The sequence below is a fragment of the Callithrix jacchus genome, chromosome 12, assembly GCF_049354715.1.
Source record: "Callithrix jacchus isolate 240 chromosome 12, calJac240_pri, whole genome shotgun sequence".
In the NCBI taxonomy this organism is placed as follows: domain Eukaryota; kingdom Metazoa; phylum Chordata; class Mammalia; order Primates; family Cebidae; genus Callithrix; species Callithrix jacchus.
The window spans coordinates 59,958,123-59,980,506 of record NC_133513.1 but is presented as its reverse complement, the minus strand read 5'-3'; the positions used below and the strand labels follow the sequence as shown (position 1 = coordinate 59,980,506).

At 50.6% G+C, this 22,384-nt stretch overlaps 1 protein-coding gene across 6 annotated transcripts; it reads right to left on the bottom strand.

Annotated features, from left to right (window-relative positions):
- Nucleotides 1-10: 10 nt before the first annotated feature.
- On the bottom strand, nucleotides 11-20,577 carry AIFM2 (AIF family member 2, ferroptosis suppressor). Of its 6 annotated transcripts, none has more exons than XM_078345668.1 (9): nucleotides 20,460-20,577; nucleotides 11,645-11,835; nucleotides 11,143-11,258; nucleotides 8,753-8,872; nucleotides 8,036-8,248; nucleotides 5,220-5,328; nucleotides 4,042-4,221; nucleotides 2,379-2,579; nucleotides 11-2,086 (listed from the first exon to the last, which is right to left on the bottom strand). In XM_078345668.1, the coding sequence occupies exons 2-9, from the start codon at nucleotides 11,820-11,822 to the stop codon at nucleotides 1,935-1,937; spliced, it is 1,269 nt and encodes a 422-aa protein (XP_078201794.1). In that variant the 5' UTR covers nucleotides 11,823-11,835; nucleotides 20,460-20,577; the 3' UTR covers nucleotides 11-1,934. The 6 variants fall into 6 exon arrangements, with proteins under 6 accessions (XP_078201794.1, XP_054098938.1, XP_078201795.1 ...); XM_054242963.2 differs by having other exon boundaries at nucleotides 4,042-4,194; XM_078345669.1 differs by having other exon boundaries at nucleotides 8,156-8,248.
- Nucleotides 20,578-22,384: the final 1,807 nt, after the last annotated feature.

Here is a 22,384-nt window from a genome sequence, read left to right as displayed (position 1 = left end):
ATCCAGTGTCTTTCTTACAACATATTCTTTTATTGCAACATTTTCCTCCATTTGGAAAACTGTGTTCCCACGCGTAGGTCCCTCTAGAATATTCTAAGTCAAGAGAACAAGCCCTGTCACTCACATGCCAGGATTCCCACCTCACTGGGCCCCAGGTCAGATAGCCCCATAGCCCCAGGCTGCAGGTCCTGCCTCCGGGAAGATGGGCCTCCCTTTGTGGTCCATAAAGACAGATCCTTGGACGAAGCTGCCAGGGAACAACCATCCTCTGAGAGAGGCACACAACGCACTTAGGCCTGGACAACAGCCCCTACGGGATGGGCTGAGAACCCCAGGGAGGCTGGTTTCCCAAGGACTCTGTCCTAGTACCCAGAGGCCACCATCAAAAGGGAGCAGGGAGGGGCAGGGTGGGGAGGTGGGAACTGAATCTATTCAGATGACCTCACCAATCACTTCTGCTATGCAGATTTCACCTAGGCCATCCAAGAGGGGCTCCTCTGGATTGGAAGATCTCTCCCAAATAGAGGAGTCATTTATATACCATAACATAGTTGGTGGCAGACGTTAGTGCCCGGCTGGGCCTCCAGACAAGTGACGCTGGGATTGGTGAGGAAACCAGAAGCACAAAACGACAAAATCCCTCAGGGGCCCTCTCCCTGTCCCCAGCATCAGCTGGAGTTTTGTCACTTAAAACTCTGCCCATGAGTAACCTAGAAATACACTGAGGGTCACCCGCAGAACCACCTTCTGTTCACTGATGGGTAAGCAGATGGCACCCACAAAGAGTCACATGACCTGCCCTTCCCTAAACACCTCCAGTGGCTGGCAACCAGGCTGCAGCCTCAACCCTGCTAACTGTGTAAAAACACATTCTGTCAGGGTGGCATAACCAGAAGGGAACCTCTGTCTAGCTCTTTCTTCTTAAATGTAACCTATGGCATGGAGTTAGGATCTAAAAGTGGAAATGTGATGGCCATAGTGGCTCAGGCCTGTAATCCCAGCACTTTGGGAGGCCGAGATCAGTAGATCACCTGAAGTCAGGAGTTCGAGACCAGTCTGGTCAACACAGTGAAACCTCATCTCTACTAAAAAAATACAAAAATTAGCCAGGCGTGTGCCTGTAGTCCCAGCTACTCAGGAGGTTGAGGCAGGAGAATCATGTAAACCCGGGAGGCGGAGGTTGTAGTGAGCCAAGATCATCCCACTGGACTCCAGCCTGGGTGACAGAGCAAGACTCTGTCTCAAAAATAAATAAATAATAGTCTGTCTCAAAAATAAACAAACAAACAAACAAAAGTGGAAATGTAGGGAGGCCATGAGGCTTAAGAAGTATGGGGAATATGCAGCAGTTAGGGAGTTGAAAACGAGGCTCCTGTGAACTCTTCCTGGTTGTTGCAGAATGTATGGGCTCCCCCACTGTGTGACAGCAGAGGTTTGGGGTGCAGGGCGTCTCTCCACCTCAGGTCCTTCCTTTGTTCTGAATGTGCAGCTCTCTTTCCTGCTGTCACAGACAGACACTGGCTACCAGAGCCCAGCTCTCTGCCCTGCTCTGAGAGCTCTAAATGACACACGTCATGACCACAAACACGTGCACACACGTGCACATGCATGCACAGCCCAGAGGAGCCAGGTACTGAGTGAAGACGAGCTGTGGCCTCCCCAGCACCATGCAGCCAGCACACATGAGCCACTCGGCGGGTACCGCTGCAAGCACACCTTCGAAACCCAGAAAGAATCCCCTAAGGGGGAATTTGTTTAATGCCTCTTTCTCTCCCATTTTTGTTTTATACAAGTTGCATTTCTGGCCAGCACATCATTGGCATCTTATTCCAGAAGAAAAGCATTAGTTCTAGCACTTGCCAGGCGGGTGCCATGCGCCCAGCAGTCCGTTCACCCACCTACTGCAGTAGCTCGCCTCCCGCCCGGCCTCCCCATCAGGGTGGAGACTGCTTCATGGTTTTCCAGCTCGTAGAGATGAACAGGTCCCGGCTCTTGGCCAGCCGAACCATGAGCCGGCCCACATAGAAGCCACTGATCTGGCCCACGCCATCATTTCTCCCCATGGACAGGAGGAACGTCAGTGCACCTGCGAGCAGAGACACAGAAACAACCAGAACTTCACACTGAACCTCCTGGGGCTGCACCTCCCAGAGCGCCAATCCTTCCTGAGGCCTTCAGACTCAGGGCCAGGAAATGTGAAATCACTTGAGGAAGGTGGGTAAGGCCCTGATTTATTTTTAAAGAGCTCTAGAGGGATGTTTCCATCACCAGGTTGGAGAACCTGTTCTAATGGCCAGGTATCTGATAGCCCAAAAAGGCTTCCCCGTGTCTAACCCAAAACTCTCTTAAAAGTGCCAAGCACATGGGGCCTCTCTTACCTGGCTTGTAGGCCTGGAGAGGTCGTTGCTTCACAGAGTTGACGATGTTGGCCACGGCGATGTTGGCGTGGAGGCCAGCAAGATAGGCCATCTTGGGCGTTCTCAGGTCGGCACAGTCACCGATGGCATAGACGTTGCTGTGACCCTCCACCTGGAGGTGCTCGTTCACTCTCAGAGCACCACTGCTGGCCAGTCTGTTCTCTGCCAGGAGAGATGACACCAAAACCAAGGCATTGAGCTGCTGTGGTAAGTGGCCACCAGGAGACGGTGAGGGTGAGCTCTAAGCATTGGTCAATAGGTGCTGGTCAGGTCACCCTCCTGAGGCATGACCATCCCCTGGAGGTGCCTGCCCTAGAGGCCACCCTCCCAGCTAATTTGTTCCCGCCTGAAGTCTCCTCCTCACAGAGGCAAGGTTGCTGATGCCAGGGTGGAAATGGGTCAACACAATGTACATAACTCTGTGCAAGTTATAATGATTTGCTGAGTCTTGAATTTACTTTTGAATGCAGGTGAGATTTAAAAAATGAATGCAAGCCAGGTATGGTGGCTCACACCTATAATCCCAGGTCTTTGGGAGGCCAAGGCAGGTGGATCACTTGAGGCCAGGAGCTCAAAACCAGCCTGGCCAACTCGATGAAACCCCGTCTCTATTAAAAATACAAAAATTAGCTGGACTTGGTGGAGTACAGCTGTAATCCCCGATATTCAGGAAACTGAGGCACGAGAGTTGCTTGAACCCAGGAGGTGGAGGTTGCAGTGAGCCAAGATCATGCCACTGCACTCCAGCCTGGATGACAGAGCCAGACTCTGTCTCAAAAAATAAAAAACAAAACTGAAGCATTAAAAATAAATGCAGAGCTTTAATAAATGACAAACTGCTTTTCTAAAGGGACTTTTTAAAAACTTGTATTTGAAAACACAACATTAAGACAATTAGGTATTAATTTCTGGGATCTCTGTCCATTATAAGCCCTCAACCCCATTGCTACACAGGCCTAGACCGGCTTTCTTTTCTTGGGATTGGATCATTACTTCCTGCTGGATACAAAGCAGGAGCTCCTTGTCAGGGAAGGGCATTTGAGAGTAAATGACGGGAACCTGAGGACACAAAGCAACCACTGGGCCTGGCCACTGAGTCTCCCACTCACAAATAGAGGCTTAAACACACATCAGTCCACCTCTGCCACCTCCAGCCTGCTAAATACACAAATACTGAGCTTTAAGAAATGAGGCCATGTTATCAACCCCACTCCCCAATCAATCCAAGCTCAAGAGACTAAATGTTTGGATCTGGATTTGGGGGCAGCGGCACACCTGCCAAGAGAGGAAGGCCTGACCCTGAATTTCCACTGTACCCAGCTGACGGGGAAAGAAACAGAACACCAACCTTGCTCATCTCTCTGGAGCCCACTGCCACCTCTTACCACTAGGGGGCAGTCCTGATTTCGGAAGATTCTGGTCACCTTGGCCACCTGGAGCCGAGACATTGTCACAGCTGAGAGCTCAGCAAGGGTAGACCCTCACTGAATTTAAAGTCTGAGCTGCTGGGAAGAAAGGGGGTAGGCAGTAAGATGTGGACTCCTAGGGGCAAGCACTACAGGGAATTCAGAGTGTGCTGGAGAGCAAGGAGGCACCGGGGAGGTCCAGCTGGGCACCTACTCACCAAACGCACTGCGGTAGGCGGAGCTGTTGATCTTGATGCCAGTGCAGAGAATCACCAGGTTGGTGGCCACCTCTGTGCCTTTGTCTGTCTGCACTTTGATGTACTCTCGATACTCATTGAGAGGCAGCTCCTCCAGATTGTTCACCCGCTCACCTAGAAGGGGGTTCCATGACCAGGAGGCTGGTGGGGACAGGCACCCCATTGAGCCTGGGCCTTGAGCCAAGGCTGACCCTGGGGAGGGCCTGGACCTCTGGGGCCCAACTGGGCAATGGCTCCACCCCGTCTTCCCACCCTGCCACTCCCTCAGTCCACTCTATGCCCCACAAAGCTGAACTGGACATCTGGCCCGAGGGGTCCAGCTGGAGAAAGGTTCCAAGAAGCCCCTGGAGAGAAGCAAGGCTGTTTCCCAAGAAGTTTGGGAAATGCTATTCAATGGGAGACCTCAGACATGCCTCTCTGAGTGCCAGCCATGCCATCCTAACCAGGCAGGATGAGCACTCCAAGTGCACCATGACAAAGGGGAAAATCAGAGAAAGAGGGGCCAGCTCACTGCACTGACTGCCTAAGGTGACAGTGACGGCAGCACTCCACAGCGAGGTACCCTGAGGAGGCTGAGGCAGCCGTGCCTCTTCACAGGGCAGACGCCTCACCCTCCTGCACACCTCGAGGAGGCTAGGGCCCCATGCAATGAAGTGAGTGTGGAGGCCACAGCACTGAAAGAGAACCGTGCACTCTCCAGCATGTGCTGAGTGTGTCTCATCCCCTCCTCTGCACAAAAGCAACACTGCTCACCACTCTCAAAACATAAACCAATAAGCCTATTCCCTCAACCACAGAGACTTCATATTTGGGGCAAATTCTTCAGATGCACTTAAGAAAATCATTCAGCAGACAGGCATCCCACCATCTGCACTGCATCCAAACCAATAACAATGACAATGAAATCCTTTAAGTACCAGGCCTTCCCAGCGACAGGCACAACTTCCAGCTGGACAAAGCTCAGGTGGGCTTTGATGCTCAAGGCCACTTCTGAGCGCTCCATGCTCTACCCCAGGACACAGTGGAAAAAAGAGCCTGGGGTGGACCGTAGCCACCCTCCTGCTGGAGGCAGGACCAAGCCTCCAAGCCACAAGTCACCAGGCAGGGCGGGGCAGGGAGGGAGGTGAGTGTGCACATACTCAGCAGCAGCTGCACGCCCTTCCGGAGGAGGATCTCCTTCACTTCCTGCCGGACGGAGGGCAGGAGCTCCTTGTCGGCCAGGGGCACTTGGGAGTGAATCAGAGTGACCTGGGGACAAAACGACCACAGGGCCTGAGAAGGAGCCCCCGAGCCTTCAAACACAAACACTGCACGAATGTCCACTTCCACTCCTACCTCCAGGTTACAGATGAGGAAACTGAGGCTCCAGAGAAGTAATCTGTCCAATGCCAGAACCAATTAGTGGTGAGCTGGGCTTAGGCCCCATGTTCAAGTCTAGGACTCTTTCAGTACCCTCCTGCCATGCCCAGGCCAGAGGACTACCAATATGCCAATGTGTCATAACCTACACCTGAGCTAGTGCCACCTGGAAAAACATCCTTGGGCATTTATAATTATGCAAGCATGGACATTCTAACAGTCAATGTTTAATGTCAACATTAAAGCTGGTTTAAAATTAGTGCTTCCAGGCATGTCTACTTGCTGTCTGGGACAACACAGGGAGGCGTCCCAGGCACCTCATGTTGCAGCCATGTTCAAAGACGGATTTGATATCAAATTGCTGGGCTGAAATCCCATCTGTGATACTCACTTGGAAACCTCCCAAAGGCTCACTAACATGGGCACAATAGCCCCCACTCATAGGAATTATGTAATGATGAGCAAAAAAACATGTATAAAGCATGTAACCCCGCACATATTAGGTCCTTAATAAAGGGTGGCTGCTACTGCCCTTACTGTCTACTAATCCTAAACATGCGGATATTTTACTGAGTTACTTGAACTTATTTACTACTTCAGACTGGTTGGACTGCTGTGAAATAAAAAGAAACGTACATCAGGTCCCCCAGATCCTGATGAAGAGCTCTTAAACCCCTTGTAAACTGGGGTTCTAAGAATCATTTGTTCTAATATTTGGTCCTCGATGCCGGTTCTTGACACAGAGTGCCTGAGATCTTGGTAATGTCCTGAGTGATGGTGGGTCTGACACAGAGCTCCTAACTTCTTGGATGTTCCTGGGTGATGGGAGCATCTTTTGTTCTGATGAAGCTACTCCTGATAGGCTCTTGGATGATCGCTGGTCACCACAGAGACCAAGCCAGGCTTAGAAGCCTGGAACTTTCAGCCCCAGGGACAAGAGGGACTGGAGATTGAGTTTATAATCAAACTTGCCTACCTGATGAAGCCTCCATAAAAATCCCTAAAGCTTGGGGTTCAGAGACCTTTCAGGTTGGTGAACATGCCAGGAGAGTGCTGCACCCCAACTCCACGGGGACAGAAGCCGCTGTGCTCAGGACCCTTCTAGACCATGCCCTATGCACCTCTTCATCTGAATATTCATTTTTAAAACATCCTTTGTGGCCAGGCACAGTGGCTCACACCTGTAATCCCAGCACTTTGGGAGGCCGAGGCGGGCACATCACCTCAAGTCAGGAGTTCCAGACCAGCCTGGCCAACACAGTGAAACCTTGTCTCTACTAAAAATACAAAAAAAATTAGCTGGACATGGTGGTGCGTGCCTATAGTCCCAGCTTCTCAGGGAAGCTAGGCAGGAGAATTGCTTGAACTGAGGAGGCAGAGATTGCAGTGAGCCAAGATTACACCACTGCACTCCAGCCTGGGCAACAGAGGGAGACTCCATCTCAAAAAAAAAAAAAAAAAAGAATCCTTTATAACAAATCAGCAACAGTAAATAAACTGTCTTCCTGGCTTCTACCAGCTGCTCTAGCAAATTATTTAACCCAAGGAGAGGGTCATGAGAATCTCCATCTTGTACCCAAGACAGAAACGTGGGTAAGCTGGAGACCTATGGACTTGCAACTGGTGTCTGAAGCCAGGGCAGGACCGTGGGACTGAGCCCTTGACCTGTGGAGTCTGCACTGACGCCAGGTAGTGTCAGAATTGAACTGTAGGACCCCCAGCTGGTGTCAGAGAATTGATCAGTAGAGGCAAAAACCCACACATCTCATCCCAGTGTGGAGTGAGTAGGGAGAAAAACAGTTTGGTTTTTCCCTATAGAACCCTCATAAATCAAAACAAATGAATTGTAACTATATCAACCACTCATTGTAATTTCCAACAATTTGTCAGAGAACAGCCATATAATTAAATTATCCTATATTGATTTTTCTTTTCAAAACCAACCTGTCTTTCCCTGAGGAAAAAAGAACCATTCACAGGCCCCATGTGGCTCTCAGAAGCTGATCTGGCTTCAATTGCCAGCCAGCTCTCGCCTAGAGGACCTGCAATGATGCTCATCACTCAGCCCTTGCCAAGCCGGGACAGGGTGCCAGGATTCCCTCTTTCCCTCTAGGTTGTCAGGTAGGATCTCTGTCCTTTGAGTAGGAGAACGCAACAGGGCAGGCTAATGCCCCCTCCCCATTCCCACCCATGGGCAGAGGGCAGTCTGTTCAGCCATTCCCCAGCGTGGGCAGAGAGGGGGCTGTGCTGCTGGCTCTCCACCAGCATGGGGCTGCTCAGAGCAGGAGCTACCATATCAGGCAGAGACCAAAGCAACAGTTGAAGGTGTCTTTGTCCAACCTGGTGGTCAGCAAGAAGAGGTAACCAAATACACATTTACATCACAAAGGCCTGAATTCTTAAGGCAACACAAAAATTCGGCTTTTGCAAGGTATCAACCCTGGGCTTGATCCTCCGGGTTGAGCAGAGGGTGGGACCTCTCCTTGAGAGAGGACACATCCTGAGCAGCTCTGTAAGGTCAGGGGCTGCAGTATCCCAGCTCTGAAGAAAAAATCTCCCATAGAATAGCACCTTGACACAAGACAGAAATACATACTCCCAGTTTAGGTGAGTAGAGCTCCAGCCTTCTCTGCCCTGAGCAAATTCCTGATGTTCCTAAGATAATGCAGAAAAAAGCCAACCACTTAGAGTTCCAAGGCAAGGCAGCCTCCCCCACCTCTTTCTCAGGATATTCTGTTTTAATCTCTGCTGCCATCTCCACTCCAGCCGAGCCTCCTCCCACCACCACGATGAACCGTGAGCGCTGGACCTGGAGAAGAGGATATGTGAAACAGAGGGCCATATGAAACACACCTGCACATCTATCCCTGTCTGCTGGTTCAGCCTGTGGTGTGGCTCCCTGAGCCAAAGGAGGGCAGAGAACCCTTTCCACGTTTTGGGTTCAAATGCGCTTCCTCCTACCTACCTTGCAGGATTGCTGTGGAAACTGACTGAGATGGTGGATCAAAGACTGCTCTACAAACACAGAGCCTCGTGCAAACCGGAGCGGTGGGGACCCGTGAAAAGCCCCGGGAGAGGCAAGTCAGAAACATAACAAGGGCAGCATAAGCAGTTCTGGGGTGCTCACATCGTGGCTCCAGCAGCAAGTTCAAGGTCTCTTCCCAGGCCAGTCTCTTCCTAGTGACTCTCCATCTCTATGGCTATAGCCAGCAGCTCTGAACACCCTCGTGGCCTCCTGGCTGCGGGCCTAGGCATCCCCACAGCTGTCCTCCCATCTGCCTACACTGCCCCAGGCCTTCGGCGCATAGCTCACCTGCCTCACCATGTCCTCATAGGCCTGGATAGCAGCCTGCTGGCTGGAAACTTCGTTAACCTTGCCCGGGAAGGGCCCAGTGCTGCCCGTGGCCAGGATAAGATGCGAGAAGGGCAGGGCCTGAGAGAGACCAAAAAAAAAACAACCAAAAAAAAAAAAGATGAGGGTAGGGCAGGGCAGGGCAGGCCTAGGCCTCTACATCCTACTCCTGGCCTGCCAACCGGGCACACCAGGTGAAAAGGCCCCTCTAGGAACCCAAGGCAGCCCCACTGGGAGGGGGCAAAACCACCACACTGGTCAGCTCAAAGGATGGCACGAGAACCTGGGGAAAGACCTCAGGAAGCAGAGTTTACTTCCTGCCTGGAGAACCCTGCTAATGTTGCTCAGGCTGGAAGGCAGTGGCTGTTCACAGGTGTAATCCTGCTACTGATCAGTCTTTCCCTTTCTTCTCTTTCTGGCGGAGGCAGGAGGAGGTTTCTTTTAAAACACCTGGGAGGTCCTGAGCTAACTCCAGCAGGCAGTGTCTGATCCTGTGGCCCTGCCTCCTGCCTTCGGGCTGCCCCTCCCACTGCCATGCTAGGTGGCTCTGATGGCCCGCAGGACTTAGCTCAGAACCTCCCAGGTGTTTTAAAAGAACACTTCTCCTGCCTCCACCAGAAAGAGAAGAAAGGGAAAGAAAGAAAGACTGATCAGTAGCAGGATCACACCTGTGAACAGCCACTGCCTTCCAGCCTGAGCAACATTAGCAAGACCACATCTTAAAAATTAAAAATAAAAAAATTGTTAGGCCAGGTGTGGTGGCTCACAGCTGCAATCCCAGCACTTTTGGAGGCCAAGGCAGGTGGATCATCTGAGGTCAGGAGTTCAAGACCCTCCCCCACCAACACGGTGAAACCCAGTCTCTACTAAAAATAAAAAAAATTAGCCAGGCTTGGTGACGGGTTACTATAGTCCAACTACTCGGGAGGTTGAAGCAGGAGAATCGCTTAAACCCGGGAGGCCGAGGTTGCAGTGAGTCAAGATTGCACCATTGCACTCCAGCCTGGGAGACAGAGAGAGACTCTGTCTCAAAAATAAATTTTTTTAATAAATAATAAAAAATATTTTAAACAAAGAAAATGAAATCTTGTTTGAAGCCTAAATATGTAAAGTTGACAAAACAGAACTGCTCCAATGGGAGGGGCTGGAAGGCCTGGACTTTACTCAGCCCCCACTTCCCTCTGGACCCCTGAGATTCCCTCATGGAACCTTCCAGGGCTCCAAAACACATGGCCAGAAACTGCAGGACTAGGAGACAGTAATCTTTCCATCCAGGGGAACCATCTGGCCCCATTAATTCAAGGACTGGGCCACACTAAAGCACATACTCATGGAGGAAAGGAACTGTGTCTCCTTCTGTCAATGCCCCTTAGCCTCAAACACCAAGTGGGCCTGGGCTGGACACGACACTCATCCTGAGCTGGTGGCAGCTTGATGGAACGCAGGTCATGGCAGGTGTGCACCAGATTCCACGCTGCACATGTGAGGTGGGGGAACACACAGATGAGTGAAGGGAAACCTCTGCCCCGTGACGCCTTGATCCATGTGAGACCACATGTGTGCCTAACTTTTTGTTCTAGACAGAGCTGAGGGCTGGCCAGGCCTGGGACTCATCTGGGACACTGGCGTTTAGAGCATGGGCACTGGGCTAAAATTGCGTGGGTTCAAATCCCAGTTCAGTCTCTTACCAGCTATGGGATCTTAAGCAAGCCATTTAACCCTTTAGCCTCTCTGTAAAATAAAGTTATACCACCTTCCCCGTACAGGCACAGTCAACACTCGTGAGATTTATGTAAAGGCTACAAATAGGGCCTGGCATGAAGGAATTACGTAAACAAGAAATATCTGTCACCATATTCTTGTGGTTGCTGTGGTCAAGCCTTTGTTTATGAGGAACCCGCTATCTGCTCAGCACCAGCCAGGGCTTAGGGCTCACAGACAGCATTCTCTCTCTGTCTCTTTTTTTTTTTTTTTTTTTTGAGATTGAGTCTCACTCTGTCGCCCAGGTTGGAGTGAAGTGGTATGATTTGAGCTCACTGCAACCTCCGCCTCCTGAATTCAAGCAATTCTCCTGCCTCAGCCTCCTGAGTAGCTGAGATTACACGTGCCCACGACTGTGCCTGGCTAATTTTTGTATTTTCAGTAGAGACGGGGTTTTGCCATGTGGGCCAGCCAAGGCTGGTCTCAATCTCCTGATCTCAGGTGATCTGCCCACCTTGGCCTCCCAAAGTGCTAGGATTACAGGTGTGAGCCACTGCACCAGCCTAGCTCTCTCTTGACCCTGGAGGATCCTGTCCAGGCCCTGCAGAGGGCCCTTGGGCCAGCTGGCAGCCAGGCCGACCCTCACTCACCTCGCCACCCTGTAGCAGCACCGTCTGGTTCTTCAGGTCTATCCCCACCACATGGCCCTGCCGGAAGTTGTCCTTAAAAGTCACTGAGTAAGAAATGAAAGTCTTTTTGGCGAATCCTGGGGAAGAGACACAGAAGAGGTCATAGGGCGAAGCTAGGCTGCCCACAGGAAGCCAGAGTGACTCAGAGCCTTTCATGAGCTGCATACCAACAGGGGTGCCCTTGGACAAAGAGTTGGGCCGGCAGGTATGCCTGGGGTCCCCCTGCCTCCTAAAGCACCAATCTGGGCCTCAGACCCTCCGAATAGGTCAAGCTTCTACTTCTAGGGTCTCATTATGGTGGCTACTTAAGACCAAAGACCTTGAGATTCTCCAGAACTCGTCTAATCGTGGAATGTAGGCACTTTGCCCCAAGTGGAGAAAACCACCCCCAGCCCTAAAATTATGCCCCAGAGCAGAGACGAGACCACCTTCACAGAGACAGCCCAGCCAGAGCACACATTACCTCTCTCCACGGAGGCTCGGAGAGCAGCCACATTGTGGTGGAAGGAGTCCTTCATGTCCACCAGCGTGAAGGGGATGTGCAGTGCCTGCAGCTGGCTGGCCGCTGCGATCCCGCCAAAGCCCCCACCCACAATCACCACGTGCAGAGATCCCGATTCCACCGAGACCTGGGACCCCATCTCGAATCAGGCACTGGTGGGAAGGAAGAGGTGAGCACATCAGAGTCAGAGTGGCTGGGAGGGCTGGAGGGCCCACAGTGAGAGAGGCCTCAAATACCATGAATTGACCCTTTTAGATGAGGTAAATCTTTGATTAATGAAACTCCAATTTTATAAAATTTGAATTAAATTCAGAAGGAACAAGGGGGTGCCCACATCCAGCCCCTAAACACCCAGTTCCCTTCTCCAGAGGCACCCCCTGTTACCAAGTTTGGATGACTCCTTCCAGAGATAGTTTATGCACCTATAATCATGATTCATTTTTTCACCTATTAAACAAAGTGTTCTGCACATTTGTTTTTACTTAATATATTTCATCAAAGACTTTTGGGAGAGGTTGCAGTGGGACAGGAGGGAAAAAAAGACTTTTGAAGAGGGGAGTAATTTCACTCAACTACATGTATGAACTGAACTCCTCCTTTTTGACATGCTCTGTGTTGTGGATCCTGTGATCAGACAGGCAGATATGGTCCCTGCCCTTATAAGAGCAGAGCTTGCAAAGTCAAAGAACCAGGTGGACAATGTCAGTGATGTGGGACACTGGGCAGAGGCACAACAACAAGAAACAGTGGGCACACCTGGCGGGAACTGGCAAGCATAGGTCACATCTAAAGGAACAACAAAAAAACACTCTTCAAGCACTGCACTAAGCAAACACTACAACCAGATTTGGCCCAGCTCACAGGTCACCAACTTGCACTCCAGGTCTAAGGAGGCCAATTAGCAGGTTACAACAAGAATCCTGCAAAATTCTGCGGCTAGGGTTTGAGTATGTCTCCCAGAAAGCATCAGTGTTGAGAGGTGCAGCCTAATCAGAGGTGATTGGGTCATGAGGTCTCCACCCTACTGAATGGATTAATGCCAATCATAAAAGGGCCTCTGAGGCTGCAAGTTCATGCTCTTGCTCTCTCTCTTTTGCCTTCCACCATGGGATGACTCAGCATGAAGGCCCTCACCAGACACTGGGCCCTTGATCTTGGACTTCTCAGCCTCCAGAACCATGAGCCAAGGCATTTCTGTTCATTATAATGACCTAGTTTATGGTATTCTGCTGTAGCAGCAGAACACAGACTAAGACAAATGTGGTGTGAACTAAGGCTGTGATAATGGAGTAGGAAGCAGGGGCCACTGGCATGTGCGACAATGCCCAGCTAATTTTTAAACTGCTTGTACAGATGGGGCTGGGTGCAGCAGTTCACACCTGTAATCCCAGCACTTTGGGAGGCTGAGGCAGGAGGATCTTTTGAGCCCAGGAGTTCTAGACCAGCCTGGGTAACAGAGAGAGACTCTGTCTCTCCAAAAAGCAAAAAACAACAACAAAAATTAGCCAGGTGTAGTGATGTGCACCTGTAGTCACAGTTAACTGGGAGGCTGAGGTGAGAAGATAAACTTGAGCCTGGAAGGTCAAGGCTGCACTGTGCCACTGCACTCCAGCCTAGGCCACAGAGTTAGATTCTATCTCAAAAAAATAAAATAATAAAAATAATAAATATTGGTAGAGATGGGGTCTCAAACTCCTGATCTCAGGTGATCTGACTGCCTTGGCCTCCCAAAGTGCTAGGATTACAGGTGTGAGCCACTGCACCAGCCTAGCTGTCTCTTGACCTGAAGGATCTTGCCCAGGCCCTGCAGAGAGCCCTTGAGCCAGCTGGCAGCCAGGCTGGCCCTCACTCACCTCGCCACCCTGCAGCAGCTGGTCTCCCCATGTTGCCCAGTCTGGTGTCAAACTCCTGGGCTCAAGTGATCCTCCCACCTCAACCTCCCAAAGTGCTGGGATTATAGGCAAGAGCCACCATACCCAGCCCCCAATTCTTTGTATAACCTGAAGATGGTATATAAGCTTCTGTGCCTCTTTAGAGGGTTGAGTCTTCCTTCTGAAGGCTCCTGTGTATACACATTGAATAAATTTGTATGCCTTTTATTCAACTCAACAGCCTTGGCCCCTACAGCAGCAGTTGCCTGGGCTCCCCAAGCCAGCCTGGAAGGCTGGTAAACAAGGTCACCTGGTGCATCCTGGAGTCTGCCCTCCTGAGGCTGTATCAGGAGTCTTGTCTCCAGCCCAGCAGAACCCCAAAGAAGGACGCTTGCAGTGCAGGCCTCAGGCAGGCAAAGGGCTGCTGGTGTCAGAGGAGCCACCCAGCCCATTGAGGGGCACTCTTGAGACCCTGAGAGGTGACAGGCAATCAACCCTCCTCCTAGTCTGTGCTGAGCCCTAAAGAGAGGCAGAAATAAGCCAGGCTGCTATGGGCAGCTGCTGAGAAAAGAAGCAAAACTCACACTAAACAGCAGCCAGACAGGCTCAATAGCTGCTGTGGGTTTCAGGAAGGGGGATAGGAGGGGGTGTCAATGAAGGAGGAAGTACTCAAGTACTCTGAGGTCAACCTTGAAGGATAGACATCAAGCCACTGAACAGCCTCATAAGGAAGCGTGTCCCAGCACATCTGGGACCCTCAGGCCACTGGAAGGCCACTGCACTGCTCTGATCATCTGTGCAGGCCTGGGGCACAACCCCTTCCCTCTCTGGGATGCAATTTTCCCCCTATAATGGGAGGATACTATAAGGCCCAACCAGCTATAATATCCTGAGATGTCCTTGTACACACTGGTTTCCAAGACATGGTAGTGGTTCCCCAAGACAGTCCCCAAATCATCCCACATTTATGGGGGCAGCTTTTGGTTAGAACTCCAGGCACTATTCCCATTGGTGTTCAAATGCCCACTGCCTAACTTCTCCCCTGGGGGAAGAAGGTATAGCGGAGGGAGGGTACTGACACAACAGACTGGAGGGGATTTGAAGTCATTTCTCATGGGTCAAATTGTCCCAAAGCATTGAGGCTTGGACATTCTACCCATTTTACAGATGAGAAAGCTGAGCCCTGGCAGTGATAGGACCCAGGACAAACCCCCCAGCAGGCAGGGTCACTTTGGTTCCTCTAAGCCCTCGGAAGGGTTGCCCAGAGCCAATCCCCTGAGCCTACCTTACACTGAATCTGCCAACGGGGCCAGAAGGGAATGAATGTCTCCTGGGGACCAGGACCCAGGAGGGCCTACAGGCCCAGCCAGAGGTAGCAGTGAACACCAGGTGCTGAGCAGGGCCTGAGAATATAGGCAGTGATGAGGCAGGCCCGTGGGTGGCATGTTTCACCAGGCCCAGCAGCGTGGACCCCTCTGTGCCGGTTCCTGCCCTTGGGGCTGTCAGCCATGGATGAGGTCAAGAAAACACTCAGAAAGCCCAACTTCCAAGCTAGCTGGGCATGGCCCCCGAGAGGGGCTACACGGCTTGCTGGGGATAGGGATAGGGGAGTCCCCTGTGTGTCAGGTAACACTGGACCACCCAGCGACACTCAAAGAGAACAGCCTAGAGCCCTGAAAAAGAGCTGAGATCAGGGGCCTTCCAGGCAGAGGTAACAACTTGGGCCAGAGGCCCAGTGGCAGGAAGGGAGGGGGCAGGTGGAGTTCAGGGCACCTGTGACAGAAGGTGAAAAGGCTTGGAGGGCAGGTGACGGGGCCGGCACAGATAGACAGCCTGCCATGCCAGGGCAGCTTTAACAACCAGGTGGACATATAAGCCTCCCCGGGGCCCTTCATGGGGTCTCTTACTCTTCCTAGGTAAGAAAGTCTAGTGACCTCAGAGTGGACCTCAGGGCCAATGAGTTGGCCAAAGGAGCCAAGCCCTTGAACTCCCAGGCCCCTAGGATAATCAACCTGCTTCCTGGAAAGGGCAAATTCTTGCCTCACCCAATGAAGGCGAATTGCTTATCTGGGGTTCCCTGCAAAGGACCTGGGGCCTAAGTGCACACCCAGGCCAGAGCAGGGCCAGGGAGGGGAGGCGCTTTTCCTCTCCATGCTGCCTGAGGCCTGTCCTGCAATCTGCTCTCTTCTCTCTCCTCTGCTGACCCCTGCCACCCTTACTTGTGGAATAGGGAGGCCAGTGACTCTCCAGCGCACTTCACCCTTCCTCTTTGACAGCTACTTGCCCAATACTGTTGGACACGCCAGATCTCCTTGGCTCTGCCAGTGTCGGTTCTTGCCTGGCCCCAGAGGACTGTGAACTCCCCTCTGCTTGGCCATGACCTACTTGGGCAGATACCTAAACTAAGGGCTTAAGGTGGAGCTGCATTTCCAGCCACACACACTGTGGGTGATGGAAATGCACATATAGAATTAGTGGATGTCCAGTTATATGTTCTAACATAGCAGTGATGCTGTGCAAACTTCCATCTGTGTGACACTCCATCAATCAATGCACCAATGAGATACTACAGGACAAACTGTTATAAACCCTACAATGCAATACTATGGAGCCAGCCAGTCGGTTTTAAAGGGTGAGTGATGTTCTGGTTTGTTTTGTTTTGTTTTTTGCGTTTTGCGATGGAGTCTCGCTCTGTTGCCCAGGCTGGAGTGCAGTGGCTCAATCTCGGCTCACTGCAATGTCTGCCTCCTGAGTTCAAGCCATTCTCCTGCCTCAGCCTCCCAAGCAGCTGAAACTACAGGCATGTGTCACCAGGCCCAGCTAATTTTTTTTTTTTTGTATTTTTAGTAGAGACAGGATGCTGTCACCATGTTGGTCAGGCTGCTCTCAAACTCCTGACCTCAAGTGATTGGCCTGCTTTGGCCTCCCAAAGTGCTGGGATTACAGGTGTGAGCCACTGTGCCCAGCCTGTGAATGTTGTTTTTATACAAAAAGTCTGTCTGTGAAAAAGTCAGTCAAGGGCTGGGTGTGGTGGCTCCTGCCTATAATCCTAGCACTTTGGGAGACCAAGGCAGGAGGACTGCTTGAACCCAGGAGTTTGAGGCTGCTGTGAGCTATGATCGCACCATTGCACTCCAGCCTGGGCAACAATGTGAGACCCTGTCAAAAAGGAAAGAAGAGAGAGAGAGAGAAAAGAAAGAAAAAGGAAGGAAGGAAGGAAGGAAGGAAGGAAGGAAGGAAGGAAGGAAGGAAGGAAGGAAGGAAAGAAAAGAGACAAGAAAAGAAAAAGTCAGGCAGTATTTATTTACTATTTTTAATTTTCTTAGGAACAGGGTCTTACTCTATCACCCAGGCCAGAGTGCAGTGGCATGATCATAACTCATTATAACCTTGAACTCTCGGGCTGGCTATTTCTTTTTTTAATTTTTTGTAGAGATGAGGGTAGTGATCTGCGTAACAAGATCACTATGTTACCCAGGCTGATCTTGAATTCCTAGCCCCTCAAAGGATCATCCTGCCTTAGCCTCCCAAAGCACTGTAATTACAGGTGTGACGCACTGTGATTTTGAGTTGTGGAAAAGATTCAATGAGATCATTTATGTAAAGGGTTTTCAGCATGGTGCCTGGTGCACAGTAGCAGTGAATACACAGCAGCCATTTATTATATATATTTTATACTGGAGATTAGTTTGCCTGGTCCCAAAAAGTCAGGCCACAGAACTGCATGTAAAACCTAATCCCATTTATTGGCAGTAAGACACATGCACCTTGGCATGTATACACATATACATGTAATGATTACGGCAGTTAGCACTTGCTGCACTTTTACCCGTATCTTCTCATTTAACATGCGAGTTTTTTCTCCTTATTTTGGAAAAAAGTTCAAAAACTTGCCGAAGTTCAATTCTCAACACATCAAACCTGTTCTCTGAACCAGAATGTTAATAGCGATCATAGATGATGTTTTTATTTTCTTCCTTAAGCTCTTGTATTGTTTGAATTGTTTCCAACAAGTTATATCATTTTTACAGAAATAAGTCTTTTAAAACGGGACAGTCGGCTCATCGTCTAATTTTTTTAATCAAAATAGAATTCACATATACAATTTACCACTTAAGATGTAAGTTCACAATGAGCTATGATTGCACCACTGCACTTCAGCCTAGGCAAGACCCCGTCTTTAAAAAAAAAAAAAATGAGATGCAGGCTGGCTCAGAGCTGTAATCCCAACATCTTGGGAGGCCAAGGCAAGCAGATTGCTTGAGCTCCAGAGTTCAAGAGCAACCTGGGCAACATGGTAAAACCCATCTCTACAAAAAAATACAAAAAATTAGCCAGGCATGGTGGCTCATGCCTGTGGTCCCGGCTACTCAGGAGGCTGAGGTGGGAGGATCGCTTGAGCCTAGGAGGTAGAGGTTACAATGAGCCATGATCTGCCACTGCACTCCAGCCTGGGTGCCAGAGCAAGACTCTGTCTCAAAAGAAAAAAAATTTTTTAATCTAGAATTTAAAAAAAGAGATGTAAGTTCCATGGGTTTTCGGGTATTCGCCGGGTTGTGCAACCGTCACAATTATCTAATTCCAGAACACTTCTATCACCCACAAAATAAACCCTGCAGCCCAGCACCCTAACCCTGTTCTTCCTGCCTCTTCAAGACAATTCATGTAAATGGAATTATATACTATGTGGCTTTTTTCACTGATCACAATGTGTTCAGGTTCATCTGAGCTGTAGCATATATCAGTCTTCATTTCTTTTTATGGCTGAATAACAGCCCATTATTGGTCTCATAGACTGTAATTAAGAACTTGGGTTGTTTCTACTTTTTGACTAGATGAATAATGCCACTATGAACATCTATGTACAGGTTTTTGTGTGATCCAGTCTTTAACCCTCTTTAGTATATACCTAGGTTTGGAACTGCTGGGTCATATGGTAACTCAAAGTTTAACTTTTTGAGGAACTGCCAAATCCACCATCTGATTTTGAACTGAATGCCAAACCCCCAGTGGGAATCACAGAGAATCTTAACTACGTCTGTCTAGGTTCAGGAATGTCAGCCTAAAAGAAGGCCTAAGCGAACAGAACAAACTAAGTTGTTGATTGTCCAGCAACTCCTCAGTAACTTTACCTTTGCTCGCTCCCACAACACACACACGCACACACACAAAATCTGATTTACACAAAAATTTGCTCATTCATCCTGTTTTCTCTGCCAGGAGCATCCATCCTGATCCCAGGTATTCTTCTTCCACAATAAGCAGCCCATAGGACGCTACTGAAAAACCAGGAAGTCACATGTATGCCAAAGCTGTTGAGAGGTCGTGCCTCAGAAGACACACAACGGGAACCATGTGGGCTCTGATCAAAGCAAGAATGTCATCCCACAGTTGCTCCGGTTATTGCTTCACAGAGATTACAAAAAAAACACGATGCTTTTTGAGTCATCATGGTTCACGCAGAGGGTAGGTTTCTACATCAGCCTCTGGGAAGCCACGTTCCCAGAGTGGCTGTCCCAGATGAGAAGGCCACTAAGACACGATTCACAGAGCCATGGACGTTCCCTCCACCTGGGGAACAGAGCAGGATGGAGAGGGTTGGGAGGCCTCCCTCCCTAGGATACTCCCTGGCCAGCCCCTCAGGGACTACTTGAAGAAATAACCCCCAAAACACCAATTTCTGAAAAGGGACTCAAAGCCTGAAGGGAGGCAACCTCCTTTTATTCCTAGGAGAGGGCAGCTCTGGAGCAGACAGGTTCATTTGGATGTCATATTCACTCCTGCACAGAAAACCTTGGCCAAGCAACTTGTCCATCTCATCTCATCTGTTACTTAGCGGTCCCCATGGTCTACCCACCACCTGCACCTGGATGCTGGCTTCACTTAATCACCAGACAAAAGCCAGGCTGGCCCTGGAGTCCATCAGCCTGCCCAGCCCATCACTTCTGGGCTGGATAGTTCTGAGCAAGGCACACCCTGGCTGGGGTCCAGTGTCCTACTTGGCGACACATTGGACTCCTTGGAGAACTCCTCTCTAGGTGCTGGGGTGAGGGAGGTGGGATCTGAGGTCCGGGGGCTCTCTGGCAGGTGTATGCACGCACACTGGAACCGGATACTGGCTTTTGAACACAAGTGCAGAGTCCGAAAACCTGGAAGTCCCATCCCAAACTATGTCTGACCCTCTGCCTAAGCCTGTCCTCCTACAGAAGCATCAGCTCCCAAGAGACCTTCCCCCTACCCACCCTCACCGTAAATTCCAGGGTCAAAAAGACTCTCATTGTAGGGAAAGGCAGGGTGTGTTGATCAGGTGGTGGTGGATTCCGTTCCAGGTCGACTGCACGCGTCCCATCAGAGTTAGTTTACCTACCCCTGGTCCTTGTCCCTGCAGCACCCAGGGCTTCAGGAGGGGAGAAGCAGACCTCCTAGTGCACCCCCCGAGCCTGTGGGCACTGGTGTAACTCCAATCCCTTTCCTCTTGGAGGCTGAGATTTCTCTCAGCCCTCTCACACCTGCTTCTGTCCGGACCGGCAGCTTCTACCCAGCGGACCCTCGGAGGGTCCTCGCAGGATCCGAGTTACACCTGCCCCACGTTCCCTCTTCGCCGGTTGGCCCTTTCCTGCCTAAGCCCATCTTCCTTAGGAAAATTTAGCAGGGATTTAGGGGCCAAACGAGGGCTCCTGTCCTCAGCCAGGCGCAAATTTCCCTGTTGCGTTTTCTGCGGGGCACGGAGAGGGACGGGCCTGAGCCGAGTATCCCACTCCTAGCAGCTCCACAACCTCGCGCACCGAACTCCCATGCCGGATGCGGCGTGCGCCCGGCCCCCGATCCGCGCGCCCCTCTTCCGGGTCCTCGTCCCGTCTGGGGCGCCCGGGGTGTGGAGAGCCCGCCCGGCGGCGTGACCTCACCTGCCGTTGAGGCACGCTCGCTCCCTCTCCCGCTTCGACTCCGGCCGCTGCTTCCGCTCCCGCTCCCGCTTTGTCGTCTTCCGGAGCTGCCGTCCGGAGGCGCTCCCGGGCGGGGTGTGACTCAGCACTTGCGCCGGCCCCAGTCCCCGCGGCAATGCCCTGGCCGGGCCCCGGAAACGGTCCTGGCACGACGGAGCTGGTCCCCGAACGCCCGCCGGACTGACCTTGACCCCGAGCGAACGGCCTCGAACTTTCAAACAAATCCTCCCAGGGCCAGATGTCGCCTCTCCGGTGCCTGCCAGCACCCGCGCCCCAGCCCTGCCCGAGACACTCAGACTTGGCTCAAAGTGTCCTTTCAAAATATTTGAAAGCAAAAAGAGAGAGAAAGGAAGAAAAGAAAGTGAGGGAGGGAAGAAAGGAAGGAAAACAAGTGTCCCCCTGTCCCTCTGACTTTCTCGAAGACAGCTTTAAAGCCACTGGGACCTTAGAGAGCGAGGCTACCCTCACACCTTGGGCACACTGCCAGCCTCCTTCCTTCAGATATACACGTGATAATTCCGCAAACCCTGTTGAGCTCCTATGTTTGCCAGGCACTGTGCGAGGTGTTGCGGGGATAACGTGGAGGCAAAACAGACAAGTTTCCTGCTTTCCGGGAGGCGACAGTCTGGGAAAAGACAGATGTTAAACACACCACCAAAACACAGATGTATAGAAAAAACAAAAACCACATTATCAGCAACTGCAGTAAGAAACATCGGGCATGGCCAGGCACCGTGGCTCCTGCCTATAGTCCCAGCATTTTGGAAGGCCAAGGCGGAGGATAGCTTGAGCCCAGGAGTTGGAGACCAGCCTGGACAACAAGTGAGACCTACAAAAATTAGCTGGGCATGATGACGCACACCTGCAGTCCCAGGTTCTCGGAAACCTGAAGTGGGAGGATTGCTTGAGTCCAGGAGTTTAAGGCTGCACTGAACCATGATCATGCCACTGCACTCCAGCCTGGGTGACAGCGAGATTCAGTCTCAATAATAATAATAAATGAAATGAAAATAAAAAATAAAAACAGACTGGGGACAAAGGAAGGGTGCAAATACCTCTCTTCAAAGATGAGAGTTAGATTTAGGTAAAGAGGAAAGAAGTGTGGTCTGAATGTGCAAAGACCCACAGGCAGAATAAAGACCTGGAAGGCAGTGTATTGCCATCTCAAATCAGATCAAGCTAACTCAGTGAAAGATAAGCCATCTCCATCTACTTACTGCAAATATTAGCACTTACCTTAAGAGTTGCGGATAAGGGCCAGGCACAGTGGTTCACATCTGTAATCCCAGCACTTTGGGAGGCCAAGACAGGCAAATCACCTGAGGTCAGGAGTTTGATACCAGCCTGGCCAACATGGTGAAACCCTGTCTCTACGAAAAACATTAGGCTAGCATGGTCGCACGTGCCTGTAGTCCCAGGTACTCAGGAGGCTGAGGCAGGAAAATCACTTGAACCTGGGAGGCAGAGGTTGCAGTGAGTTGAGGTCATGCCATTGCACTCCAGCCAGCCTGGGCAACAAAAGCAAAACACCGTCTCAAAAAAAAAAAAAAAAGAGAGAGAGAGAGATGTGGAAAAGTCTCAATGTAGATCATTTATATAAAGTGTTTTAGTATGATGCCTAGCACACAGTAGCAATGAATACACAGCAACCAGTTATTATAGATATTTTATATTGCAGATTAGTTTCCCCAAGCAACCAGAATGATTTATTTCTGATGAAAAATCTTACTCATAGTCTTAGAAAAATAATAAGCTAATATTTACTGATCAGGAACTAAGTTCTTTGAATGCCTTCTCAAGTTGTTTTTTTGTTTTTTGGCTTTTTTTTTTCCACAGAAGTCCTGCAAGGTGAGTTTTACTAATTTCCATTTTGCAGATGAGGAAAT

Bases quoted from the DNA above. Each gene is read 5' to 3' on its own strand.
- AIFM2 (XM_078345668.1), bottom strand. From the start codon at position 11,822: ATGGGGTCCCAGGTCTCGGTGGAATCGGGATCTCTGCACGTGGTGATT. The intron at 11,259-11,644 runs GTAATGTGTGCT...TCTCTTCCCCAG, and splicing joins CCGAGCCTCCGTGGAGAGAG to GATTCGCCAAAAAGACTTTC. The intron at 4,222-5,219 runs GTATGTGCACAC...TGTCCCCACCAG, and splicing joins GGGCGTGCAGCTGCTGCTGA to CCTCCTGGTCATGGAACCCC.